Raw genomic sequence first — 24,417 nt, 5'->3', positions numbered from 1 at the left:
TATAGCTGAGGATGACCTTGAATTTATGTTCCTGAGTCTACCTCCAAAATACTAAGATGATACTGTCCCTAGTTTATACCCTGCTGAGCCTGAGCCCTGACCAGGCCTATGCATGCTCCCAACTGTGCTAGATCCCCAACCCCAGCTCTCAAAGGTAGTCTGCGAAGTTAGTGTTCTCCAGTTCTGTGACACTACTGTTCTTGATAGAGCATGGATCCCATGCATGTGTGGGTGTGTGAAGGGCAACGCTGGTGGCCTCTCCTTTTGTTCTCACCTGTGGTGTGCATTTCCCCACCAACAGCAAGAGGTTGGCAGGCCTGCCCAACCACATCCAGTGTACTCTTCCTTAAAGGCCTCAGTCTAGGCAGTAGGGCAGGCAGTTTGGTGCCTGTTGGGAGACCCAAGGGACAGGCATCGGCTGTGTGCTCATACTGCCACCTGGTGGTTGTGGACAAGTATTACATAGCATGGTCATTGCCTATAGCTATAAATTGAATTTTGACATTTTTTTTTTTTTTTTTTTTTTGGTTTTTCGAGACAGGGTTTCTCTGTGTAGCTTTGCGCCTTTCCTGGAACTCACTTGGTAGCCCAGGCTGGCCTCGAACTCACAGAGATCCGCCTGCCTCTGCCTCCCGAGTGCTGGGATTAAAGGCGTGCGCCACCACCGCCCGGCTGACATTTTTTTATATTATGAATGAAAGAATGTTTTCTGTGCGCCTTAGCTGGTAATAATGATTGGACAGGAAGAAACTCACCCCCACTCTGCCATTCGGCTTCGATATGTGGTCCTGATCTTAGGAGGATGACCCAGTCTGGACTGGTTGCTAGAGGCTCACTGTGCTGTGCTTGCAGTCCAGGATCCCGTTGTGGTTGTTGCTGAGGATAGTCGGGAGAAGCCAAAGCTGCCAGAGGACAAAGAGGTACTGGAGCAGGCCCAGATTAAGGGTCCTGTAGATGTGCCTGGAGGGGAGACCCCTGAGGAGAAGCAGGAAGCTGCACAGCTGGACCGCCCTGCTCAAGGTAAGTGGCCAAGTGGCGCTCGCTGCCCTGACAGAGAAAGGCTTCAGCAGCCCTGTGTGGCCTGCGTGTCATCCCTCAGCCCAGACAACTGCCTACTGCTGTTCCCCTTGTAACGTTAACATCCTAGGAATCCTGCCAGTCCTCAGATAGCTGTGGAGGGATCTGAAGCAGTGGCCCATGTCACACTCTTAGGAGCCAGAGACCAATTCCCTAGGAGGTTAAAGTGGGACCTCTCTTCAGCCTGATCTCAGCCTGTCCTTGTGTCCTTCCAGGTATTGCTGTCCCTGTGGGCGAGGCCCACCGCCATGAGCCTCCCATTCCTCATGACAAAGTGGTAGTGGATGAAGGTCAAGACCAAGAAGGGCCAGAAGAGAAAAAGCCACCTCCCAGGCTGACAGATGAAGGGGACCCTGGGGACAGGGGGCAGGTGGCACCACCTCCACCTGAGTCAGAGAAGGAAAAGCAGGAACCTGAGAGAGGAGAAGAAGGGAAAAGACCTGAGCAAGCCCCGGCAATGGGGGAAGATGACCATCCCCAGAAAGTTCCAGAAGTAAATGGCCAGCCACCTGTCCAGCCCAGGAAGGAAGATTCCAGAGCAGACAATAGGGATCTGCATCCGGTCCCCCAGTACAGGCTCTCTGTGGAGCAGAATGCTCTGGTGGCTGGTGAAGGTGTCCAGGCTGCGCAGAGGGCTGCAGGGGTCCCACAGAAGCCTGTGGAGAGTGACCTGGAGAGCAACATTGGTGAGTGTCAGCCTCCTGGAGATCTTCTCAGAGGAAACCCCTTGGTAGGTGCTGCAGGAACCCGTTAGTCGTCCTCAGCCCCCAGCTCTCATTTCTCGAGATTAGCATGTGAGAGTCGTAGCCCCTTCAGCAGCTGGTGGGGTAAAGAAGAGCCTGGTGGCCTGACAGATTCTGTAATATCTGTCACACAGTTGTTTGCCAGACCACTAAATGTCAGGTGCCATGCTGTTCTCGTGTGTCTGGGCACACACGGGGGACAGTGCAGGAGCGCTTGACAGGTAACACATTGTTAAGTGCCCGTCTAAGAGCTGGTTAGGACGGTGCTTGCATTTTAATTGGCGAAGGTAGTTAACATTGGCTCACTGCCATCAGCTTGTGAGATTGTTAAATATTTTTTTATTACTTCCCTGGTAATCATCAGGTTGAATATAAACTGTGCTGGGGGGTGGGGGCTAGCTGTGGAGTCATTTTAGGGAACACCTGCCAGCCCCTCACCCCACCCCTGACTTCCTGACTTTCCACAAACCAGCTGAGTCTCTCTGTGTGCAGGTGGGAAGGCGGGCCTCCCTGCCCAAAGGCCAGGGGCTGCCGAGGAGAAGGAGCAGGAGGAGGCGGAGCAGCCAGGTGGAGACCAGGCAGGGAGCAAGCTGGAAGGTGAGGCTGCCACCGACCCTCAGGAGGAGCCCCAGAGTGAGGCGGGGTGGGGTGGGTGCTCCTGGATCCCTCCTGCTCCACAATTCCTGTTCCTTGGTTTTTATGCCAAGGAAGCACCTTCAGTGACCCCGGCTATTTCCCACCAGTAGCTTTCCTGTGGCACCTCTCCAGGACCGTTTTTATCTCCCTTTTTCCCCTTAAAAAGTGTCACGTAGTTACATGGCTTTTGTTTGTTTGTTTGTCTTTTGTTTTGTTTTTCAAGTCAGGGTTTCTCTGTGTAGCTTTGGAGTCTGTCCTGGAACTCACTCTGTAGACCAGGCTGGCCTCGAACTCACAGAGATCTGCCTGCCTCTGCCTCCCGAGTGCTGGGATTAAAGGTGTGTGCCACCACCGCCTGGCTTGTTTTTGATTACCATTTTTATTTCAACTTAAAGCATGTGTGCTGCTATTTCCCCAGCTCAGGGTGTGTAAAGCCAGCTGGGGTGAGGCCTTAGGACACCAGGTGTGAAGATCATCTGAAAGCTGTGCCTTAGGTGGAACTGTGCATTAGTGGGCTGGGGCAGCATTGGTGGTCAGCAGCAGCTCTGTGTCCTCAAGTAAAGGCCTGCTCTGGCATCCGGAGTTCACTGTGGCTGACTCGCCCGGAGTTCTCTAAACTTCCGTGTTGATTTTGACTTTTTATGGTTGATCCCATATGGTTTATGGTATTTAGTGTACAGGGAAGGTGATGGTGGTGGCCCTCCCAGGAGCCCTCCAGTGACAAAGCCCACCTGAAGTCTGACCCCTGGTCTGGCGTAAGTTGCAGGCAGTGAGCTGCTTGGCTCTCCTGGGTCAAACTCTCTGTACTGCACAGGCCATCTCTGAACCGGGCCTGCCTTGAGTGTTCATACTCTACCTCGCAATGGATGTGAAAAGATCCAGGGTTTGCTTCTCACTTGGCCCTGCAGGCCAGACTCGAGCAGCTGCCCAGCAAGCTGCAGCTGAGATGGGGCTGATCCCGGCTGACCGGCGGTGCGGGCCTGGGAGGCAGAGCTCACAGGCGCCCTCTGCTTCACTGGAGCTTACAAATGGCTTGGAGAACTCCCCACGCTTGCTGTTTTCCTCTCTGGTTTTAGTCTGACTGTATTTGTTGGTTGCAGTTTCTGTAATCTGTCACTTAAACATGTTTGATTCTTTGTTCTTTTTCTTTCTGAAGAAGAGACTTTTTATTATTCCCTATTGTGCCTCTCTTCCATATGCCTCTCAATGGGATGGACAGCTGAGATTAAAAAGCTAGTAGCAGGTATGGCTCAGGACTGTGTTGCAAGAGAAGCATGTGTGTGGAGGTTCTGACAGTGTGGGAACAGCACCTAGGTGGCATACTCCACTTGTGAGGGCCCTGCATGAATACATGTCAGTCCCGAGGAAGGGTGCCCTTCCAGATGCAGCACAGCCCCCAGTGGCATCTCTGACACTCCAGCTCCCTCTTCTTTCAGCTTTACTTCTTCTCAGCCTGTGGCCTTGTCCTCAGAGGACAGCCAGATGGTGTCTATAAGTAACTTACGGTACCACCTGAGCTGGAGACAGGGTTGGGGCTGCATGTACCTGCTGATGCTGTGTGTGGCTTGCATCCATGTATCCCACTGTGTCTAGTGTGGGGGTTTCCATCCCATCTGGTCCTGGTAGGTTCTGGCTGGGAAAAGCCAGTCCCTGTGGCGTCTCACCTTTGCCACATGGGGCTTCCAGCTGGACGTGGTACCTATCTTTCTCTCCCAGAACCAACTCAGCTGGTCACTAAGGAGTACCTGAGACATGGGGTCTGCTCTTCAGAACCTTGCTTCAGTGGTTGGGAAGTGCCAGCAACGTGTGTAACTGTCTTTATATAACTGGTAGTTTTATGATCATGCAGTCAGGGTGAGGTGTGGCCTGTTGGGGAGACTGCTTTGAGCTTTTTCCTGTGAAGGGAGAAGAAAGGAGGCCTTTCCTTCCCAAGCCAGTGTCTGAACCTTAGGTATCGGCAAAAGGGATAGCACTGTCCTCTTAGGTCAACTCTGTCCTCCTCCTCATGGCGGGCCCCAGCATCCTCGCCACCGTTCGACTTGCCTTTCTCTCCTTGCATTAGCTACTGAGGGCTTTGGGGGGACCCTAGAGGTGTTCATGGCCATTCGTCACTGCCCCTGAAAGGATGCTGACCAGGAACTGCTTCAGCTAGTTCCTGGTGTGGAGCCTGTGAGTGTGTGCCCTGCACCTGGGAGCTATGTGGCCCTGGCTGGCTCACAGAGATCTGCTTGTCTGTATCTCTTGTGTGCTAGGATTAGAGGTGAGCTCCATTCCTACCCCTACACAAGATGTTTTTATGCTCTGACACCTGGTCCTTCACCCACCATCTTCTAAAGATGCCCAATTTTAAAACGTATGACCTGTGAAAATGAACCTGCCCTAGCTGCTTGCTGTGGATAAACTGGCCCAGTGCTAAGGTGCTTGTCGTGAAAGGCCAGCCAGCCAGCCCCTGCTGCACTTGGTGGTGGCCACCAGAAGCAGCTGGGGTCAGACTAGGCCATTCCCCACCAGTGTCACAAGGATGGGACATAGCGACTTTGCATAGGAAGGCCTTCACCCTCCCTGTCTACAGTTCTGTGTCTTAACCCTCCTCGACCCCACCCCTGCTGATCTGGAGCCCCCTTCTTTCCTGAGGCTGCCACTGAGTGTCTGGACCACAGCGATAGGTTCTCATGCTCCACTTGAAGACTTCTTTTGTTTTTAAGATTCTCTTCATCTTGGAAGAAATCTTCTTAAAATATCAAGTTTTTTTTTTTTTTTTTTTAAATAGCTTTTAGGTTTTATTTTCCCTTGTGTTAGTCCTAGAACAACTATGTGAGGTAGTAGGGAGAATCACGCAGCTCAGAGAACCTGTAACTTTGGTACATTCCTTCTTAATTTTTGTCTGCACGTGCACTTTCAGGCAGCAACAGACAGGGAGCTGGCATCTGCCAGTGTGTCTGAACCACTGAGATAAGAGTAGAAGCAGGCGGCACTGTTGCTGGCCGGGAAGGCTGCCCTGGAGGCTCATCCTGATTAGGGCTTACCCCTCGGCCTTAGCTCAGTGCTTCACTGCTGTGCCAGTGGGACCGAGGTGATGCAGACAGTGGTGCTGATATGGGCATGGCAGGGCCAATTCCCCACGGGTCACTGTGTGCGTCACAAGGCCATTGGTCTGGCGGGTTTCTGGCAACCCTACCTGGAGTCCATCTGACTGTGTGTCCCCCCAGAAGCTGGCAGGGCAGAGATGCTGGACCACGCGGTACTGCTGCAGGTGATCAAAGAGCAGCAGGTGCAGCAGAAGCGCCTCCTGGACCAGCAGGAGAAGCTGCTGGCTGTCATCGAGGAGCAGCACAAGGAGATCCGGCAGCAGCGGCAGGAGGACGAGGAGGACAAGGCTAAGCCTGGTAGGTAGAGTCCCGGGGAGCAGACGGCCAGACAGGCCAAGCCTGGGGCTAGAGCTGAGGCTGGGTGGCAGGAAGTAGTTTTGTAGATGTATCCAACCGTCTTATTAAATAAGAAACACAGAAACAATGTAAAAGAGAGAGCCGAGAAGTCAGAACTCAGAGCTAAAATCTCACCCTTCTTCCTGCTGTCCCAGCTTCGCGAAAAGAGACCTACTTCCTGTCGGTTCGTTTTTTTATAGTATGTTGTTCTGCCTTCTCATTGGTTGTAAACCCAAACATGTGACTGCCTCGTCACTGTCTGAATGTACAGCCCCCTAGGTCTTAAAGGCATATGTCTCCAATGCTGGCTGTATCCCTGAACACACAGAGATCTTATGGGATTAAAGGCGTGTGCCACCACCGCCACACTCTTGCTATGGCTCTAATAGCTCTGACCCCCAGACAACTTTATTTATTAACATACAATCAAAATAATAATTCAGTACAATTAGATTACCACCACATAGTTTTATTATGTGTGTGTAGGCTAGAAGAGGATGTCAGAGCCCCCAGATCTGGAGTTACAGACAGTTGTGAGCTGCCTGACTAGGTGCTGGGAATGTAGCTCTGGTCTTCAACAAGAAGAGCAAGTATTCTTAACTGTTGAGCCATCTCTCCAGCTCTTAGTCATTCTTTTTTTGTTTGTTTTTGTTTTCGAGACAGGGTTTCTCTGTGTTGTTTTGGTGCCTGTCCTGAATCTTGCTCTGTAGACCAGGCTGGCCTCGAACTCACAGAGATCCGCCTGGCTCTGCCTCGGGTGTGCTGGGATTAAAGGCGTGCGCCACCACCGCCCGGCTCTCTTAGTCATTCTTAACTGCTTGAAAGATTCTTTTCAGTCAGTGAATCATTTCTGTGACCAAACTGATGCTCACCTTCATTTGCAGCAGACATGCAGCCAGAGCCTGGGATGGCAGCACTCAGAGGACCGGAGGAGGAGACCTGGAAGGAGCATGCTGGGGAGACAGTGGAAGAGGGGCCCCCACAGCCTTTGCAACCTGTGCTTGGAGCTCCTAGAGGTCGCCCTGCCTCACCCCAAGAGATGGGCCAGCAAACCCTGGAGGAAGCCAAGGCAGGGCCAGGCAGAGACCCTGCTGACCTTCCTGTTGGTGGCTCTGACACAGAGCTCCAGGGGGTCCAGACTAAGCTAAGAGAAGACCAGAAGGGAGCTGTGCTCAAGGTGGCTGGAGCTGGGAGGGAGCTGGCCCCCGGGGACTTGGAACCAGTGCTCAAGCCAGACCCTGCTGGGGCACCCAAGAGTCCAGAGAAGCAGTTTGCAGAGGAAGTAGCCAGGCAGCACCAACATGCCTTTGGTGGAGGTTCCCAAGAAAGGAAGGAAACTGTAAAGGAAGCAATGGCCGCTGGTGCCAATATTCCCAAAGAGGCTGCCCAGCCCTTGGCAGGGGCAGAGGCTAAGGACTCTGGCACCAAGTCCAGGCAATCAGGACCCACCATGGTCCCAGCTAGGCCAGCAGATACAGGCTTTCAGCCCCAAGCTAGGTTTCAGCAAGAACTCCAGGCCATCTCTGACAAAGGTCAGGCTTCTCACCCAGAGGTAAGAAGTCAGGCTCCCCAAGGGGTTCACATACCTGCTGAGGAGCAGCACAGAGCAAAGGAGGATGCCACCATCCTGGAGGCAAAGAAGAGGCCAGATTCTAATTCTGTGCCTGGGGGTCAGAAGCCAGAGAATGCCAAACCCAACCGAGACCTGAAAGTGCAGGCTGGCTCTGACCTCCGGAGGAGACGGCGGGACCTTGCCTCTCATCCAGAGCAGGAGCTGGCTCCGAAGGATGGAGTCATCATTAGCTTTAACTCCCTGCCTAATGTACAGGGTAACGACCTTCGCGGTGCCCTGGACACCCAGCTCCGTCAGGCTGCAGGGGCCGCATTACAGGTGGTACACAGCCGGCAAATTAAACAGTTGCCTGGAGACCTAGAGGAAGCGTGAGAACCAGACATTGGACAGCAGCGACTGGAGGCCACATTCTTATGTCCCCAGGGATTGGTATCTAGTCCCTCATGATGCGCCGGGAAAGCCTAACCCAGACATCTTGTCACTTGGTGGTGTCACTTGCTCCAAGGCACTCGCTGGCCCAAGTATGGCTTGGGCCTTGAGCCGCCCAGGGAAGGCAGTGCTGAGGTTCAGCGCTGCTGCTGCTGTACCTCGGCAGCTCTCGTCTGTTCAGCACTGGCAGCAGGGAGGCGACTCTGAAGTTACAAGTCCTCATCGAATTTGCAACCTGTCACAGCCAGATTCCACTCTGACTAGACTGTCCCATGTTCTCCATGGTGTGGGAAACCCCCTGGGGAGGCCCAGGGTTGGGTATAACTTGACTTGGGTTGGGGAAGGAGGTACATGGCCTTCCTGGTTTCCTGTCATACACATTCATTGAAATTGATTATGAAACAAAAAATAAAACACCACTAACATCTAGTGAGTCAAGTTGAACACCTATTCAAGATCCTGGTACCAAACAGGACCTAGAGGTCATGGGGTACATTCCCCAGCCATCATCGCTGGATTCAGATGGGTAAGAACAGTTGGGGAGTCTGCAGGCAGCTTAGTTCCCTGTGTCATCTGACCCCTGTTGTAGGGAGCTTGAACACTGACAGGCACGCCACCAGGGCACGCCTTGGGATGTCTTGTGCATCTCTATGGCCGCAAGCTCGAAGGGTAGAGCAGTCAGGCTGTGTCGCCGAGTCAGAACAGAAATACGTGACTGTGTTGTCTTCATTCGCTTACCAAGTAAGGCACTTGTGAGATTAAGGGACAAGAACCTGGTTTGTCCCCACGCCCTGCTATGAAAGGCTTGGAAGGCCCAGGAGTCTCAGTGGGGTCATATGAACCAGGCCACACCCCACTGTGTGCTCTCTCTGCACCTATATTTTTTAAGAAGTTAAGATTTAGGCCAGGCAGCAGTGGTGCACACAGAGCCAGGCAGATCTCTGTGAATTTGAGACCAGCCTGGTCTACATAGCGAGATCCTGGACAATACTACACAGAGAAACCCTGTCTCAAAAAACCGGAAAAAAGGTTGTGTATGAGTGTCACACAGACGTATGTCATCAGATACATGCAGTGCCCTTGGAGGTCCACAGAGGGTGTCAGATACCCTGGAACTGGAGTTACAAATGGTTTTGAGCTGCCATATAGGTGCTGGGCATCAAACCTGGATCCTCTACGAGAATGAGTGAAGATTCATTAAACACTGAGCCATCTCTCAGGCCCTTGTTACAATTTTTAAAAAGATGTCCTTGGACAGCTTGAAAAGCCAGAAAATGACAGCGGTGGAAGCTTCCACAGGCCCAAAGAAGGGATGTGCCAGTGCAAGGCAGTCCTCGGGCTTCCTCCCAGCCCTTCTTTCTAAAAACAGTTCCAAACAAGCTATTATGTGGTGGTTAGATGTCATCTGGCCAACCTCTTGGATCGGAACTCTTATCACCTTGCTGGAACTGGGGTTTTCGCACAACTTGATATTCTTGAATACCCTCCCTTGACTTGTGTTCTTGGGCAGGCAGGGCCCCTCCTCCTAGCTAACCCCCAACCCTCCTGTCAACAGCCTTCAGATAAGGACGTCTTCCCGCACAAGGCACAGACCTGCGGGTGGGGGGTCTTGCTACTCAACTGCATTAGTGCTGAGGCAGACAGTACCTCCATCTGGGTCCTGTGAGGGCGGGGGCACCGGGGAGCCACCTGCCAATTGAGCTGCTGCCTTCAGTAGGTGTCAATCACCTGGTAGAGGCTACTGGGACATGGTGCCTGCCCATGAGGGTTCTGCTGTAGCACAGTTATGCTTGTTCGCAGGGCTGCCAGGCCAGGATGCATGCTTCTGCCCCCAGAGCAGCAGAGCAAGGCAGAAGAAAGTGGAGCTCAGGTTCTCAAAGGAACAACAGATAGCCCAGGCCGTGGTGGTGCACATCTTTAATCCTAGCACTCCAGGAGGCAGAGGCAGGCAGATCTGAGTTCAAGGCCACTCTGGTCTACATACTGAGTTCCACCAGGGCTACACAGAGAAACATTTTCTTGAGAAAAAAACAACAAAAAGGAACAACAGATCCCATCTGAGGCCAAGACATTTGCTGTGGTTCAGTGTGGCCCCTCTATAAAAACCAGGAGTTCCAAGAGTACCAGGAGGAAGTTTTAAGTGCTTAGGATACAAAGGTAGTATCCTTGCTGAGGCAACTTTTGTACTGTGGTCTCTTGCCCCATGAAAATTCAGCAGGAGGGCCCTCACAGTACAAAACCTTGACCTTTAACCTCTGGGCTTCCAGGCTGTGAGGACTACATTTGCACTCTTTGTAAATCCCCTGGTTCAGTATTCCACCCCAACAGCCCAAGTGGACTGACAGCATGCTCGAGTGGTCAGCGCTGTGTGACTGACACAGCTGCAGACTGTCTCTACCGTAACCGTGGAAGTGTTCCTGAGACTGAGTCTGGAAACCAGAGAATAACGTAGGTGCAAAGGCCAAAGGTGCCGGCACAGCTGTGGCCGGAGTACCTGAGAACAACTTGATTTATTTTGCTCAGTTTCAGTATTGTGATGCTTGGCCCATGTGATCAGGATGTTACAGCAGCTGGAGCACACTGGCATATGGAAGAGGTTTTCCATATCCTGTTGGACAAGAACTGGGGATCAGGCACAACCTTCAAAAGCATGCCTGCAATGACCTACTTCCTGAAGTTTCTAGAACCTCCCAAAATTGAACCACTAGCACTGGGGACCGAGACTTCACTAACACTAGTCCACGGGAAGAGGGTTGTGCATGTGGAGGAATCTAATATTCAAACAGTGACAGAGTGGAGTGGTCCTGGAGCCCTTGGCTGTGCTGGACCGTGGAAAGCAATGGATGTCTGCCACCTCAGAGGAGAGGATGAAGAGACAGCCAGGGAGAACATTTTGCCAGACAAATCTGAGCTCAGTGGGGCCCAAAGTTGGGAAGTCTTCAGGAGGAAGATTGAAGAAGCTATAGTCTGAGCTATCAAGAGGATTGAAGATGCTGTGGCAGGCTGGGCCATCAGTCTGGAGAGGCTCGTCTGAACACATGGAGAAAGAACACTGAGTAGGTAGGGAGTGCTTCTGACTGTGAAGGACAACCTAGTAATACCCTGGACAATCACTCATTCTGCTACCTTGGCAGCAGCGGGAGGGGTGGACTGTCCAGTAAAACCATTAGGTCCCTTGAGACCCGTCATCACTGTCCACTAGGACAGAATCTATCCAACCTGGCTCTCTGCCATAGCTAAGAAGTCCTGTCTTGAGGTGGACTCAGAGTATCTATCAAACAGGTATTCTAGAGGCTGAAGAGATGGCTGAGCAGTTAAAAGCACATGGTGACTCACAACTATAACTCCAGTTCCAGGGTATCCAACACCTTCTTTGGGCCTCCCTGGCTACCAGGCACATACACAGTGCTCATACATACATGCATCTAAAATACTCATTAAATAAATTTTAAACTAAAACACTCTGGTTTTCTCACTCTGGTAAACCAGGCTAGTTCCAGAGTAGCAGTTAGATGCCACAGGGAGGCAGATTTTGGCATGAAGTGTAGGGCATGATGGTCTCTGGCCCTGTTCCCTGTACCAAGGCTCTGAGACAGGTGCAAACTGGTTCAAGGACAGCATGACCTCCACTCGGAGTAGGACTGAGCAGTTCCTATGTTTCCCAGCAGGTGGCACTCACACACAGAATCCCTTGCTACACTTGGAAGTTTTTTAAACTCACCATGTGAAGAGGAGGGAAAGAAGGAAAGCCAGGAGCCATGTCTGTGACAGGCTGCAGGGATGGCTGTCCCTCACCGAAAGTCCCAAGCAGAACCCCCTTGTTGACTTTTGTCCGGAAAAGCCTCTGCCCGATTCCTGGACAGCCATCTCTATGGCACTTCTTCCCCTGTGGGCTCACTCCCCGTGGGCTGCTGCTGGGTTATCTTTGCTGTGTTTTGCTCATAAGCAGTTGGATCCAGGGCCTGGTGTGCTAGGCTTAGATCAAATAATTTTGATGAGAATAGTAGGGATTGTTTTAAGATTTATAATTTTATATTGTGTTCTGCCTGCATTCATGTCTGTACCACATGTGTGCCTGGTTCCTGCAGAGGCCAGAAGAGGATGTTGGATCCCCTGGAACTGAACTTAAAAGATGGTTGTGAGCTGCCATGTAGGTGCTGGCAACTGAGCCTGGGTCCTCTAAAAGAGCAACAAGTACTCTTAACTGCTGAACCATCTCTTTAGCCTTTGCTGAGAAGTTTTAAACGGGGACCCTTTGGCAGAGTCCTGTGGTCCAGACATACCACCCGCTTTTTTTTTTTTGGGGGGGGGGGGCGGGAGGGATGCAGTGCAGGTGTGTCCTGGATGCATTGTCTTTGGGAGACAAGTTCCTTATACCATACTCGTGTATAAAAGCCTGAAACTGTGTTGGATTAAATAACCTTCATTGCTGTTTCTGTTACATCTTGATGGAATCCAGATCCTCACACATACACACTGCTGGTAAACAAACCCTGTGCTGCCCAAGGTTCAAGCTGAGAACAAACAAAAACACCAGGAATTTCACCGCCCAGACCTTCTTTCAGTCCCAGAGCTCTTCACTGTGTGCCATCAGGATAAGGCACCTGTGCCCACAGCCCTTCTTAGTTAGGTGCTTCCCATCAGGGTCTTCTTGGCCTGAAGGAGAAAGCATTTATTTCCAAGTTAGATGTGGCGTAAAAGCAAGATCACATCAAATGCCACATTCTCCCAAACACCTTAAAGAACTGAGGTGCTGCTGTGTATGTGGGGGTACCTGATTGAGCTCACCTAAAAGATGAAGCCTGCACCCTGCGACTAAGTGGAGGATCTATAGGTGCTGTGCAGGGATGAATGAGGAATCACAGTGGGATTCCGTCACCTGGCCCAGGAGAAGGAGGAGATGGACTCAACAGCCTGCCAGCCACACAGCTCTGGTCAACCACAGCAAAGGTAACAGAAAGCAGAAGCCTGTGAACATTAGGAGTGGGTCTAGGGTTTCAGAAAGAGCTCCTGGCTAGCAACCACAAAAGAATGAAGGCTTGTCTTGTTGCCTTTCCCCTCAGGGAGGGATGTAGGGCTGGAAAGCCACCAAAAGGCAGGGATCAAATCAGACGGAACAAGAAAAGTGCAACACCTGATGACGGAACAGTGTCTGATGGGAAACTAGTCGTGGGCTGCTAGGTGAGGCTAGGCTGTAGTAAACTCAAGGGACGTTTAGATCTCCCAAACACTACTCTTTCTGCCTACGGCTATTCTGGAATGTCGGCAAACTGCCTCAGGTTCACTGTATGGCTCTGGGTTCTTAACAACAACCCTATCTCTAGTCCTATTTCTGCATTAACAGCTCAGGAGCACTTGTGGTGTGACCGACCCCAGACCCACTGAATCAGCAGTACCCCAGGAGGAGGTCGGCATTAGTGACATTCTAGGAACCTATTCTAGAATGAGGGCCCAAGACTTCGGCAGTCCAAGTCCCCACTATCTGGTGGCACCACCAGTTGTGTTCTGGGACACTCGCTGTGGTCTGTTTCACCATTCCTCCGAGGTTTTACCAGGACGCCCACCCCACACTCCAGGTCTTCAGCCTTGCTAACCCTGGCCACCTTCGCAAGACTGTAAGTGGGGCAGCAACTAACAGAGGGGCCTGCGGTGGAGGGGTCATAGGCAGAAGACAAGGGCCAAGACCCAAGCGGTTCTCACCACTTCTGTGGTACACTGGGAACCGGCTACCGACTCTGCCTAGGAGGACCCTCCCGAGACATCCCAAAACCCCCGGACAGGGAGAGCGCAGCTGGGGGCGGTCTGGGCAGGCCGCCCTTCGGCCACGGGGTCAACAGTTAACGAGTCTGCCCTTTCGCCGACCCTCCCCGGAGCTGACTGGCAGGAGAAAGGATGTCTGGTCTCTCCCCAAAGCACCGGAAAAGGAACGCCAACTAGGCGCGACGCCGGGGGACGCGCCCACCTACCGCGGCGGCGAAGCAGCTCCTCAGGGCCTCGAACTCGCGCACGCAAAGGTCCTTCCTCAGGCGGCCTCCAGGGTCTGTGGAGGCCTGCACGCACCTGCCGTACGCCGAAGCCTGAGGGGAGACCTGACGGCAGTGTGGCCTGACCTGACCGCCGCCCTCCCTCCCTTCCCAGCTAACCTGCAGGTCCAGCTCCGCCCGCCCTTACCTCAGCCCCGCAGGCCGCCAGGTGCTCCGGGAAGGCCCGGAGACGGCTCCGCACGCGCCCCCATAAGGCTCCGTTGGCGGACATGAGCGCTTCCTCCAGGCCCCCGTGGACGCCGCCATGCTGGGTCCCGCCTCTTCCGGCGTCGAATAATTGAACATCCGGCACCTCCGCCCATACTGTCTTCTGGTTGGTCAGAGTCGCGGGCCTGCTCTTCTGTAATTGGCACTGGTGCTTGTCCTTCTCTAACTGGGACTTTGGACTGGCTGAGCTCGGATGTTTTTGGACCTCTGTGCCCCCTTCCTGCCACCGATTGGCTGGGGGAGCCAGAGCAGCGCGATGATTGGAGGACCGAAGCCTGGCGGAAGCGGGGCCAGCTGTAGGGGGGCGGCTCCTTGGACCATGGCGGCGGCGCCGCCGCTGCGGGACCGCCTGAGCTTCCTACACAGGGTGAGTGGAGTTCGCAGGGTCTGCTGACGCCCGGCGCCCGGGGACCCCGCCGGGTTAGCGGGGACAGGCTGCCCAGCCACTGCTGAGAACGAGAGAGCCTGCTCTGCTAGTTGGAGGACGAGCCCAAGGGCGGCGGGCGGTCTCCGCCGGGCCGGAGCCCGGCTTCCCCGGCTTCATTCAGAGAAACATCCTGGACACTCGTGCTGCTTAAGGAGACAGGAGGCATCTGAAAGGCCGCGGCTACCGGGTGGGGAAGGCGGAGCCTGTTGCCAGCTGTTGAGTGAAACAAACTGACTGCCCTAAGCTTCCTGACTGGAGCTGGAGGGTATTGAGTGCCCCTAGGGGCCGTGCTACAGGAGGTCAGATCTCTCATGTAGAGGCTGGGACAAGTTCTTAAGTACTAAGCTCTGCTGATCGCTTCCTCCAGATCCCCTTAAAAGCACTGTGGACAAATAGTACAGTGAGGCTGTGTGGAACCCTGGCAGTGCCCGTATACTTGTCTTAAATATTCCTAAACCCCACCCTTTTGCCCAGACACTGAGCGATGAGAAATAGGTGTTTCCAGATTTCAACCAGATAAACACTTGCAGTAACACGACCATGCTGATGCATGACTATGTAAAATTTAAGTTAGCCGTTCTTGAGGAGCCGAAAAACCCATCAAGCCGAGCAGTTCTGACTCGTTGGGTCTGGCACCGCACCGTCCAATACATGGAAAGCCCTGAGCTTCTTGCTGTTGGTGCTTGATAAGTAGGTACATTTAAACTATCCTTACACTTGTGAGTGTAGAGGCTGGGGCTGAGCCTTACCTTGACCTTCTTAGAGCGCTCTCACTGACTGTCCTCTCTCCTGGGGCCATTCATCCCTGCCAGAGCAGAGCCTGCTTAAAGCTGTGCTTTGTGACCACTAGGATGGTTCTGGTCCCTCTTAGGCATTCTCCTGGGCATTTTTAGCACCAGTGGACATAAGGCTTGCTTCCATTTTGGTTGGTGGCTGGGACCTACCGAGATGGTAGCTCATCATGGTCCTCATTCCTCTTCAGCTCCCCATTCTCTTGAAGGGGACCTCAGATGATGACATCCCGTGTCCAGGCTACCTGTTTGAAGAGATTGCCAGTATCCTTCTGCATTGTTGGTGGGGGACGAGTAAAGAGTGGGCATCCTGACCTAGCAGGAAGTGTTCTTGAGACAGGGGTGGGTGCTCATGCTATCCCAGGAGCACCACCAACTTCTTTTTCCTAGTATCCAGATGTATGTGTCAGGGGTGTACTAAAAGCTGCAATACCAATGGTGTAGAGTCCAGGACACCCTAAAAGTTCCAGTGTTGACGAAACCAAAGCCTGTGGTAATGGTCTTCAGGGAGTGTGACCCGAGAAGGGTCATGGTCATAGGAGGGTGAGTTTGTCTCAGCAGTGGGTCTTGTGTCTGCCTGCTCCTTCCCTAACTCAAATGACTCTCAGAAATTTCCCACGAGTCACTGGGCAGCAGCCAGTGCCTGCTGGAGTACCTCCTGAACCGCCTGGACAGTAGCTCTGGCCACGTCAAGCTCAAGGTGAGTCCCTGAGTGGTAGGTAGCAGACCAGGCCTCAGCTCCTGGCCAGCCGAGGACAGGCACTTAGCTGTACCGAGTGTCCTGTACCAGAGCGGCCAGCCCCACGAATCTGTCCACTCTCCAGGTGCTGAAGATCTTGCTTTACCTATGTGGTCATGGCTCTTCCTCCTTCCTGCTCATCCTCAGACGAAACTCTGCTCTCATCCAGGAAGCCACAGGTATGGAAAGACGCAGGTGTGCCCTGGGGGAGACTAAACCCTCGAGTGCTGTGCTTGGGGCTTGGGGTCCTGACTGGTCTAGACTTATAAATGGAAATGTGTCTGCGCTGGAGGTCCCCACTAAGTATTCCTGGAAGGATGAGGCAGAACGGGCATGTACAGGGTGCTATGGCAATCCCCAGTATGTGCAAGGCCCTGAGCTAGGGAAAGCTTGTGGCTAAATGTGATATAAGAAAACCTGATTTTCCATGATGGAAGCTTTTTAGCAGAGGGAATTTAGCTCAGGCCAAGCCAGCCTAGGAATCAGGGGCTATTTCATACCTGGAAGGCCCTGATAGAGACCTCAGGTCTACCATCCGGGCCCTGAGAAACCTCTAGAAGGTTCCTGTTGCAGGCAGGTAGAAGAGAATGGACCCAAAGAAGCAGTTAGGTAGGCATAGCTCCAGAGTGTGGGGGAGGTGGAGTGGTCTCTGGCAGACACAGTGGCCGTTGTGATGGTAGACGGTGGAGTTGCTACCGTGAGTGGTCAAGAGGGCATGTTAAAGGGTCCCGAGGAGGGCCTGGGGACATACAATTGGGAGGGCTGAGGAGGGGCTGGGGACTTACTATCTGGGAGGGCTGAGGAGGGCTGGGGACTTACTATCTGGGAGGGCTGAGGAGGGGCTGGGGACTTACTATCTGGGAGGGCTGAGGAGGGGCTGGGGACTTACTATCTGGGAGGGCTGAGGAGGGGCTGGTTTACTCTGGGTCCGGAGCACTGCCCAGGCTCAGCCTGTCCCGTCTGACTTCTGCCCTGCAGCTTTTGCAGGCCCCCCTGACCCTCTTCATGGAAACAGCTTGTACCAGAAGGTGCGGGCAGCTGCCCAGGTGAGCCCAGGACAGGGTCAAAGCCCAGAGCGTCTCTGTGAGGTGCTTGCTGTTTTCCTGCCACACAGGACCCAGCTCTCTCCTTGGGGGGCCACAGCCCCTGGGCCTGGTTGGGCGGCTCAAGCGAGGTGTCTGAAAGAGCGGGGCTGGTGGGGTGGGCAGAGCGGCAGGCTCGGGGGGACTCTGAGCACCCACTTCTTCTTTAGGACCTGGGCAGCACCTTGTTCTCAGATGCTGTGCCACTGCCTCCCTCCCAGCCACCCCAAGCCCTGCCTCCAGCAGGTATGCCGCTCTGGTGACCGGCTCCGGCCGGTCTGGCAGAGGGGGTCCCTCTTGGTCTCCTAGGCGTCTTTGTACATGGGGGCTGGTCTCGGGGGAGGCCTGCACTGATGCCAGTGTCCTCTTTCAGGCATGGGTGCCCAGGCCAGACCTCATAGTGCTCTCCAGGGCTTCGGCTACACTAAGGAGTGGGGCCGGACAGGTAAGGGACAGGGCTCCTGGGTAGGGATACCAAGGGGTCAGGGTCAGGCCTCACTGGCATCTCATTAGCTATCCCCCAACTCTACCACATGTGGGACTCACTCTTTCCTGGTGTGCTCCCCTGTGTTGTTTCCTCTGCCTAGCGGGGAGGAAGGTATGACAAGGCCAGCTCTACTTGATGGACAGGGAGGAGGAGCTAGACTTAAATCCAGCTGGCTGTGTTGGCCATTTTTGCTGCTTGATGGACCAGGGTCCAGGCCGTGACAGGAACCCAAAGGGTCACCGTGCAGGTTGTAACAGTGTAGTGTGTGTGGGTACCTGTGCCAGCGGACGCTTGAGGTTTGTTGGCTGAAGGGCTATACAGCAGCACATAATAGAGCAAGTAACCTCAGCTATCCTTGGGGCCGGATGCTAGGCTGTACCCAGCTGTGTGCTGTAGCTGCTACAGATGGGCCTTTTTGCAGCTCTGGGGCCTCTGACTGGTGCTTTAACCTGTAAGTCCCTTCTTCAAAGGCAAGGGTGGCCCCGACACTTGAGTGAAGGGCCAAGGACGTTTTCACTTCCCACACCCTCCCTCCTCAGAACATCCCTTGATCTCAGCTCTAAGCCAAGAGTCCAGACGACAGTGCCTGGGATTTGTGGCAGCAGCAACTCTGCTCCCTGCAGCATGTGTCGTTACCTCCCAGCTCTGAGTGGGCAGCAGCTCTGGCCCCACCCTGGAGAATGTGGCTGGAGGCAGGGGAGGTGGGCTGGGTGCCGGCACTGCCTCTCCTGCTGATGCCACCTCTTCTGCGCACAGGCTCTGCGGGCGAAGCCCTCCTCTCTACAATCCAGAGGGCCGCAGAGGCAGTGGCTAATGCGGTGCGTCCTGGGCCTGAGAACCCCAGTACCCAGGGCCCCTTGCCACGTGGTGACACCTATCAGCCCGCAGTGACACCTTCAGCTAGCCACACACACCCCAACCCTGGGACTCTAATCCTTGGGGCCAGAGGTATGGAGGCAAGGGTTGCCACCCTTGCAGATCTGGATCATTCCTTCGTGTCAAGTGTTGGGGCGGGGAACGGGCACTTGATGGATGTGGTGATAAATGTTGACGCTGCCCTCACTGGCAGGAGCCCCAGGCTTCTGACCCGGCAGGAAGCACTCACCCATTTTGTGTGCCTGGAGTTTCTAGAGCTGCCCTGTAAGCTCAGGACACAACCCCTTGTCTCCTAGCCCGAGTCCCTCAGGAGATGGCATGGGGCCCATGGAAAGCCCTGGGACCTTGCCTGCCATTCTGTCTTTCAGCCGTGAGACACCAGCCTGGGCAGGCAGGAGGAGGCTGGGATGAGCTGGACAGTGGTCCGAGTTCCCAGAATTCCTCCTGCACCAGCAACCCGAGCAGGGCCTCGGACTCAGGCAGTCGGTCAGGCAGTGAGAGCCACTCTGGGGCCAGCCGTGAGCCAGGTGACCTGACAGAAAGGTATGTGGAATAGGTGGCCACCTCTCTGAGTTAGGGTTTCCATTGCTGTGAAGAGACACCATGACCATGGCACATCTTATAAAGGAAAACGTTTAATTGGGGTGGCTTGCTTACAGTTCAGAATTTCAGTCCATTGTCATCATGGTGGGACATGACAGTGTGCAGGCAGACGTGGTGCTGGAGAGTAGCTCAGAGTCCTACATCTTTCAGGCAACAGGAAGTGGTCTGAAACACTGGGCGTTATCTTGAGCATATATGAGAATTCAAAGTCACACACTTCCTCCAACAAGACCACACCTCCTAATCCACTTCCTTTGGGGGCCATTTTCTTTCAAACCACCATACCACCTCCCAAAGGGGCTGTCAACAGGCTCTTCTAGTGTGGAAGCTTAGGGGGTGTTGTCCCACCTGTCTACCTGAGGTTCTTTTTTGTTTTGTTTTATCTTTAAGATTTATTTATTATGTATACAGTGTTCTATCTGCACATATGCTTATAGACCAGAAGAGGGCGCCAGATCTCATTATAGATGGTTGTGAGCCACCATGTGGTTGCTGGGAATTGAACTCAGGACCTCTGGAAGAACAGCCAGTGCTCTTAACTGCTGAGCCATCTCTCCAGCCCCTACCTGAGATTTGATATCCTGACTTATCCTTTTACTTTCTCCAGGACTGAGGCCATGGCCCCAAATGATTGTCAGCAAGAGCTGAGCCTAGTGAGAACCGTGACCCAGGGGTCACGTGTCTTCCTGAGCCGTGAGGAGACCCAGCACTTCATCAAAGAGTGAGCTGCCCCCCTGCACCTGCCCCGAGGGAGGAGGGAGCTGGCTGTGGCTGCCCCCAACCCCTCCTGTCTGTCCCCTGAGCAGGTGTGGGCTGCTCAACTGTGAGGCCGTGCTGGAGCTGCTCCTCCGCCAGCTGGTCGGGACCAGTGAGTGTGAGCAGATGGTAAGGCTGAGAGCGAGGGGCAGGTGCTGTGTGGGTAAAGCGCAGGCAGCAGGACATCACGGAGGATGGAGGGGTAGGGTGGGCCCCATGCAGGCCTCCCTAAGTGAGGAGCCGGGAGAGCTGACTTCCATCCTCCCTGCTTCCCGCTCACAGAGGGCACTGTGTGCCATTGCCTCCTTTGGGGGTGCTGACCTCCTGCCTCAGGAGCACGTCCTCCTCCTCTGCCGGCAACAGCTGCAGGAACTTGGTGCAGGCAACCCCGGACCTGTGACCAACAAAGCTACCAAGGTGGGCAGTGGGCCCTGGGAACGGCAGAGTCTATCTCGGCCCCTAGCTGGCCATGATCAGCGCTTGATGGGCACACTCCTACAGCCCTGCTTAGTGGGTGGTGCCCCCCTCCCTTGGGCTCTGGCACTGCGGGTGCCTTGGCTTCTTCCCCTTCCTGGACCCCCACCCACCCATACTGCCGCCGTGTGAGACCCACTACCTTGTGTCCTACACGACACTCCACCTTCTCCAGAAAGTCTCCCTGACTGCAGCTCTCCACCCTCGCACATCTCCAGGGTCCCCCTCACGCCCCCTCCTATCTACTTGGTTGCGTTCCTAGCTGCTTCTGTTTGTTTGTGCTGAGACAGGGTTTCTCTGTGGAGCCCTGGCTGTCCTGGAACTCTCTTTCTTTGTAGAACAGAATGGTCTCGAACTCACGGAGATGCCCATGCCTCTGCCTCTGTCTTCTGAGTGCTGGGATTAAAGCATGCACCACATACCTGGGGTCTTGTTTTCTCTGTGGTTGTTAAACTTGCAGTGTCTCGGCCACTTAGTCCAGGTTGGCTGTGCTGTTAGCACTGTTAACTCCCTTTTAGTTAACACAGCACCTGGTAAGCGTGGGGTGACATCACAGGAACACATGTCCAGAGTGACTAGATACATGAGGTCTCCTTGGTACCTTCAGCTCCTTGATGCCTGGGAGGTTCTGAGGCTGGGACTGCCCATACATCTGTTTAGTAGGACTTGTTTCATGTGTCCCACCATTCCAACAGCAGATTACTGGGTCCCTGCCTTGTCCCCTGCTGTCCCCAGCACTGAGCGGGCACTGCCTCCTTCCTGTTTCCCTCTAGATCCTGAGACACTTTGAAGCCTCCTGTGGACAGCAGCTCCCTGCCCAAAGGCCCTGTGCCCAGCACAGCTCTGCAGCTGCCCTTGTGGGCCCAGCTGACCTGCTGACCAGCCCTGTGCCTCCCCCTGGGAGCCAGGTCTTCCTCCAGCCTCTGAGCTCCACCACCATCGTGCCCGGGAATCCTGTGCCCGCTCCACCCCCAGATACCTTTCTTCCTGCTCTAGAGGATGCCAGTGAGGTCAAACCCCAATTGGTATGTTCCAGTGAACAGGGGGCAGGGTTTGAGCAGAGCCCGGAGAACACAGACACCCCAGAGGGTAGCTCCAGTACGTGCCTGTGGCGCCCCAACTCTTTGTTTGAGGGGATGGAGCTGGTGGCTTGCCCCCGCCTGCCCCGCCCCAGCTCCCAGGGTCTCCAGCCAGCTGTACAGAAGGTGACCACAGAACATTCCGTCTCAGAGCCATCAGCTTTCGCGTTTTTGAACATGTGACTCTCTGGACCCAGCTGCTCAGAGTCCCTTGGTCCTCATACTGAGGCCCCCAAGACCTCATGGCCTCATGTCCACCAAGGAGTGGTCCTTGAGTGTCTTCTGGGTATCCTCTTGCCCCCTCTGGCCCCTCTCTTTACCTAGAAAGCTGTGGTAAGGCAGTCCTTGAGCCCGGTGTGGGCCTCCCAGTGGTCAGAAGGGTTGTTGAAGAAGACACACGGGCCTCAGTGCTGACCAGCCAAGGCGGAAGTGCTGACCAGCCAAGGCGGAAGTGCTGACCAGCCAAGGCGGAAGTGTGGAAAAAGAGGCCCCCTCAAAAGATGTTTGCACACTCGTCGCTTCTTGGGAAGCCCCTGAGACTGGCTTCCGTCTTCTTCCCGGCAAGACACACACAGACCTTTTTGGAGGTCTGTCCATGGCTGGAGACCACCTCAGAGGTTTCTTGCTTCATGTAGTACAGCTACAGGGCAGTGCTCTCCCAGGGCCGTTGGCTACAGCCCCTCTGCTCCATGCTGCTCTGATTCTAGGAGACTGAACACAGAGGCCAAACCCTCGCCCCCACCCCCGGGCTACCTCGGTCCCCGTCTGGACCCGTCCCTTTGCTAGGTGCTGGCAATGGTTGTATGGACTTGAATGCCTATGGTAGCAACTGGCAAGTAGCAGGGCTGCAGGGCTGACCTTGGGTACTGGGCAAGCCCTGCCTGCCTGACCCTCAAAGTGAGCACTTGTAAGGGTTGGAAACACTGACTTGGTTCTTAGTTAAGGTTCTGATCTCGGGTCTTTCCGTAGGGAGGTCACAGCAGCTGGGAGCCACAGCCTTCAGGGTCACAGCACTGTGGGATTGTGCCTGTGCCTGTGACCCAAAAGGTCTGATTCTCAGCTTCCTTAGCCAAGTGCCCTGTGGCCATTTCCAGTGTCAGGTCCCTGTAGGACCCTGCCATGGATGCTCAGCTTGTCACAGTTTTCTGCAGACCATGGGAGAGTCTAGTGACCCTTCCTGTCCTTCTCAGAAGAGCCTGTGGAGCTGGGACATGCACTTTCCCAATAAACATCAATGTTTACACAGCCCATGCTGCTGCGGCTGGTGTTTTATTAATAAGGGGTACACTTCAAGGACTTCTCCTAAGTAGAACAGATGTTTTCTCCTTAAGTGTTTGGGGGGACTTCTCAGTGGTATTGTTTTGTCCTCACCCTCGAGGGGCTAGAAGGATATTTTGAACGGAAGTTGTGGTTACACCATGCCAGGATGCGCAGTGAACAAGGCTGGAGAGGAGCATTTTCAAAGAGGTGTTGTCCTAAACCCCACCAGAGTCTCAGGGGGTTCAGTTGTGTCAAAAGCAAGGCCTTGTGTGTACCACTGAGCTGTAGTCATTTTTTTCTGTAGTAATGAACTGACACCAAAGTTGACAGGAAATAGTTGATGTGCATTGGTGTTTTGCCTGCAGGTATGTCCGTGTGGGGGAGTCAGATCCCCTGGAAATGGAGTCACAGACAGTTGTGAGCTGCCACGTGGGTGCTGGGGATTGAACCCAGGTCCTCTGGAAGAGCAGCTAGTGCTCTTAACCGCTGAGCCGTCTCCCCACCCCAGGGTGTTACTCACAGCTCCTACAGTGTGGCTTTTTCTGGGAGTCTTTCGGTTAACCCTGGGTACAGAAACATTTGCACTAGGTTCAGCTGGTGAATCGGGGTTCCATTAGGGCTGCAGGAGCAGGGGAAGGCTTATGGCTGCTGTACCACTGGGGTGTCCTTTTTCCTAGTAACTGTTGATGGCTTGTGGGGCGTGGCGGGAGATACTTGCGATCCCAACCCTCCTGTGAGGGAATGGTAACAGACTTGTTATGGTGAGGGACTCCTGTGGCTGATTTGTTTACCACAGCTATGCTTGCCAAGACTGCTGTTGGGGAAGTCTTAAACAAAAAAGATGATAGATCTACAGAAACAAGGTCAACAACAGCGTCCACATCCTGGAGGTAGAACCTGGGATGTTCCGTGTGTCAGCACGGCCAGTCACACTCCTAGTCGGTGGTTTCTGCATCTGTAGTGATAGTTCAGTGAGGATGTGGTACCTCCAGTGATAGTGCTGGAGCTATCAGTGTTTAAAAGACCTAAGACAGCTTGGCCCATACCTCAGACTTTACACATACATTTAAGTGAACCATAGCCTAAGTGTCAGACGTGCTAGGTGTGGTGGTGTGCCCCATTAATTCCAGCTCCCAGGAGGCAGGGAGACGGCTCTCTGAATTTGAAGCCAGCCTGCTCTACATAGGGATTTCTAGGCTGGCCAGGGCTACATAGTAAGACCCTGTGGAGGGAAAAAAGATCTTTATCAACAGGAAAAAAGCTTTGAATGCCACAGAATGAAAGATGAGCCAAAGACTGAGAGAGACGATTTTTAGGACGCATGTTTCATGCAGACTAATGTGAAGACCTTGTCAAGAACACACAAAGACCATGAGATGGCTAGGCTGGTAAAGGCACATGCCACACACACAGCCTGACACATGGAGTTCAACCCTTGGGACCTACATGGTGGATGAAGAAAACTGATACATGAAGGTTATCCTTTGACCTCTTGTGATGGCTATTCTTGGTTGTCAGCTTGACTATATCTGGAATGAACTACAGTCCAGAATAGTGGAGGGCACAGCTGTGAGAGGTTTCCTGCTTGGTTTGAAGTGGGTGAATCCACTTCTAGTCCAGACCTTTGAGATAGGAAGACACACACCTTTAATCATCTTTAGGTGGAAAGACACAGGCCTTTAATATGGGCTATACCTTCTGCTGGAAGT

At 53.8% G+C, this 24,417-nt stretch overlaps 3 protein-coding genes across 18 annotated transcripts in view; 2 read left to right on the top strand and 1 right to left on the bottom strand.

The window, feature by feature from the left end:
- The window catches only part of Slc38a10 (solute carrier family 38 member 10), a 58,538-nt gene extending 50,226 nt beyond the window's left edge, over positions 1–8,312 (top strand). For 2 of the 15 annotated variants that reach the window (XM_006987700.4, XM_076543904.1), the window contains exons 12-16: positions 853–1,020; positions 1,293–1,763; positions 2,313–2,417; positions 5,666–5,842; positions 6,766–8,312. In XM_006987700.4, the coding sequence (XP_006987762.1) occupies positions 853–1,020; positions 1,293–1,763; positions 2,313–2,417; positions 5,666–5,842; positions 6,766–7,826 (1,982 nt within the window). In that variant the 3' untranslated portion in view covers positions 7,827–8,312. Of the gene's footprint in view, positions 1–852; positions 1,021–1,292; positions 1,764–2,312; positions 2,418–3,612; positions 3,700–5,665; positions 5,843–6,765 lie in introns of all 15 variants that reach the window. The other 13 variants (XM_042283295.2, XM_076543906.1, XM_016006231.3 and 10 more) reach the window with 11 other exon arrangements.
- A 3,978-nt stretch (positions 8,313–12,290) lies between these two features.
- Positions 12,291–14,186, bottom strand: Ndufaf8 (NADH:ubiquinone oxidoreductase complex assembly factor 8). 2 transcript variants are annotated; one of them, XM_006987702.4, is made up of 3 exons: positions 14,055–14,186; positions 13,850–13,960; positions 12,291–12,539 (listed from the first exon to the last, which is right to left on the bottom strand). In XM_006987702.4, the coding sequence occupies exons 1-3, from the start codon at positions 14,136–14,138 to the stop codon at positions 12,510–12,512; spliced, it is 225 nt and encodes a 74-aa protein (XP_006987764.1). In that variant the 5' UTR covers positions 14,139–14,186; the 3' UTR covers positions 12,291–12,509. The 2 variants fall into 2 exon arrangements, with proteins under 2 accessions (XP_006987764.1, XP_015861718.1); XM_016006232.3 differs by having other exon boundaries at positions 13,850–13,972; positions 14,055–14,177.
- Positions 14,179–22,696, top strand: Tepsin (TEPSIN adaptor related protein complex 4 accessory protein). The gene is made up of 13 exons (XM_006987703.4): positions 14,179–14,501; positions 15,544–15,616; positions 15,961–16,052; positions 16,177–16,270; positions 17,070–17,137; positions 17,344–17,419; positions 17,547–17,618; positions 18,417–18,608; positions 18,905–19,079; positions 19,747–19,860; positions 19,946–20,024; positions 20,178–20,312; positions 21,143–22,696. The coding sequence occupies exons 1-13, from the start codon at positions 14,328–14,330 to the stop codon at positions 21,629–21,631; spliced, it is 1,833 nt and encodes a 610-aa protein (XP_006987765.2). The 5' UTR covers positions 14,179–14,327; the 3' UTR covers positions 21,632–22,696.
- The last annotated feature ends 1,721 nt before the right edge of the window (positions 22,697–24,417 follow it).

This window comes from Peromyscus maniculatus, chromosome 8 (genome assembly GCF_049852395.1).
Source record: "Peromyscus maniculatus bairdii isolate BWxNUB_F1_BW_parent chromosome 8, HU_Pman_BW_mat_3.1, whole genome shotgun sequence".
Taxonomy (NCBI): Eukaryota; Metazoa; Chordata; class Mammalia; order Rodentia; family Cricetidae; genus Peromyscus; species Peromyscus maniculatus.
The sequence above is the reverse complement of the archived record's forward strand: the minus strand, read 5'-3'. Positions and strand labels throughout refer to the sequence as shown.

What these genes read in the sequence shown, in the direction of transcription:
- Ndufaf8 (XM_016006232.3), bottom strand. Translation starts at nt 14,138, where the DNA reads ATGTCCGCCAACGGAGCCTTATGGGGGCGCGTGCGGAGCCGTCTCCGG. An exon ending in TGGCGGCCTGCGGGGCTGAG is followed by an intron (nt 13,973 to 14,054) that starts GTAAGGGCGGGC and finishes CACTGCCGTCAG; the next exon opens with GTCTCCCCTCAGGCTTCGGC. An exon ending in GGAGCTGCTTCGCCGCCGCG is followed by an intron (nt 12,540 to 13,849) that starts GTAGGTGGGCGC and finishes TTTCTCCTTCAG; the next exon opens with GCCAAGAAGACCCTGATGGG.
- Tepsin (XM_006987703.4), top strand. Translation starts at nt 14,328, where the DNA reads ATGTTTTTGGACCTCTGTGCCCCCTTCCTGCCACCGATTGGCTGGGGG. An exon ending in AGGTGCGGGCAGCTGCCCAG is followed by an intron (nt 17,138 to 17,343) that starts GTGAGCCCAGGA and finishes CTTCTTCTTTAG; the next exon opens with GACCTGGGCAGCACCTTGTT. An exon ending in TCTAATCCTTGGGGCCAGAG is followed by an intron (nt 18,609 to 18,904) that starts GTATGGAGGCAA and finishes TCTGTCTTTCAG; the next exon opens with CCGTGAGACACCAGCCTGGG.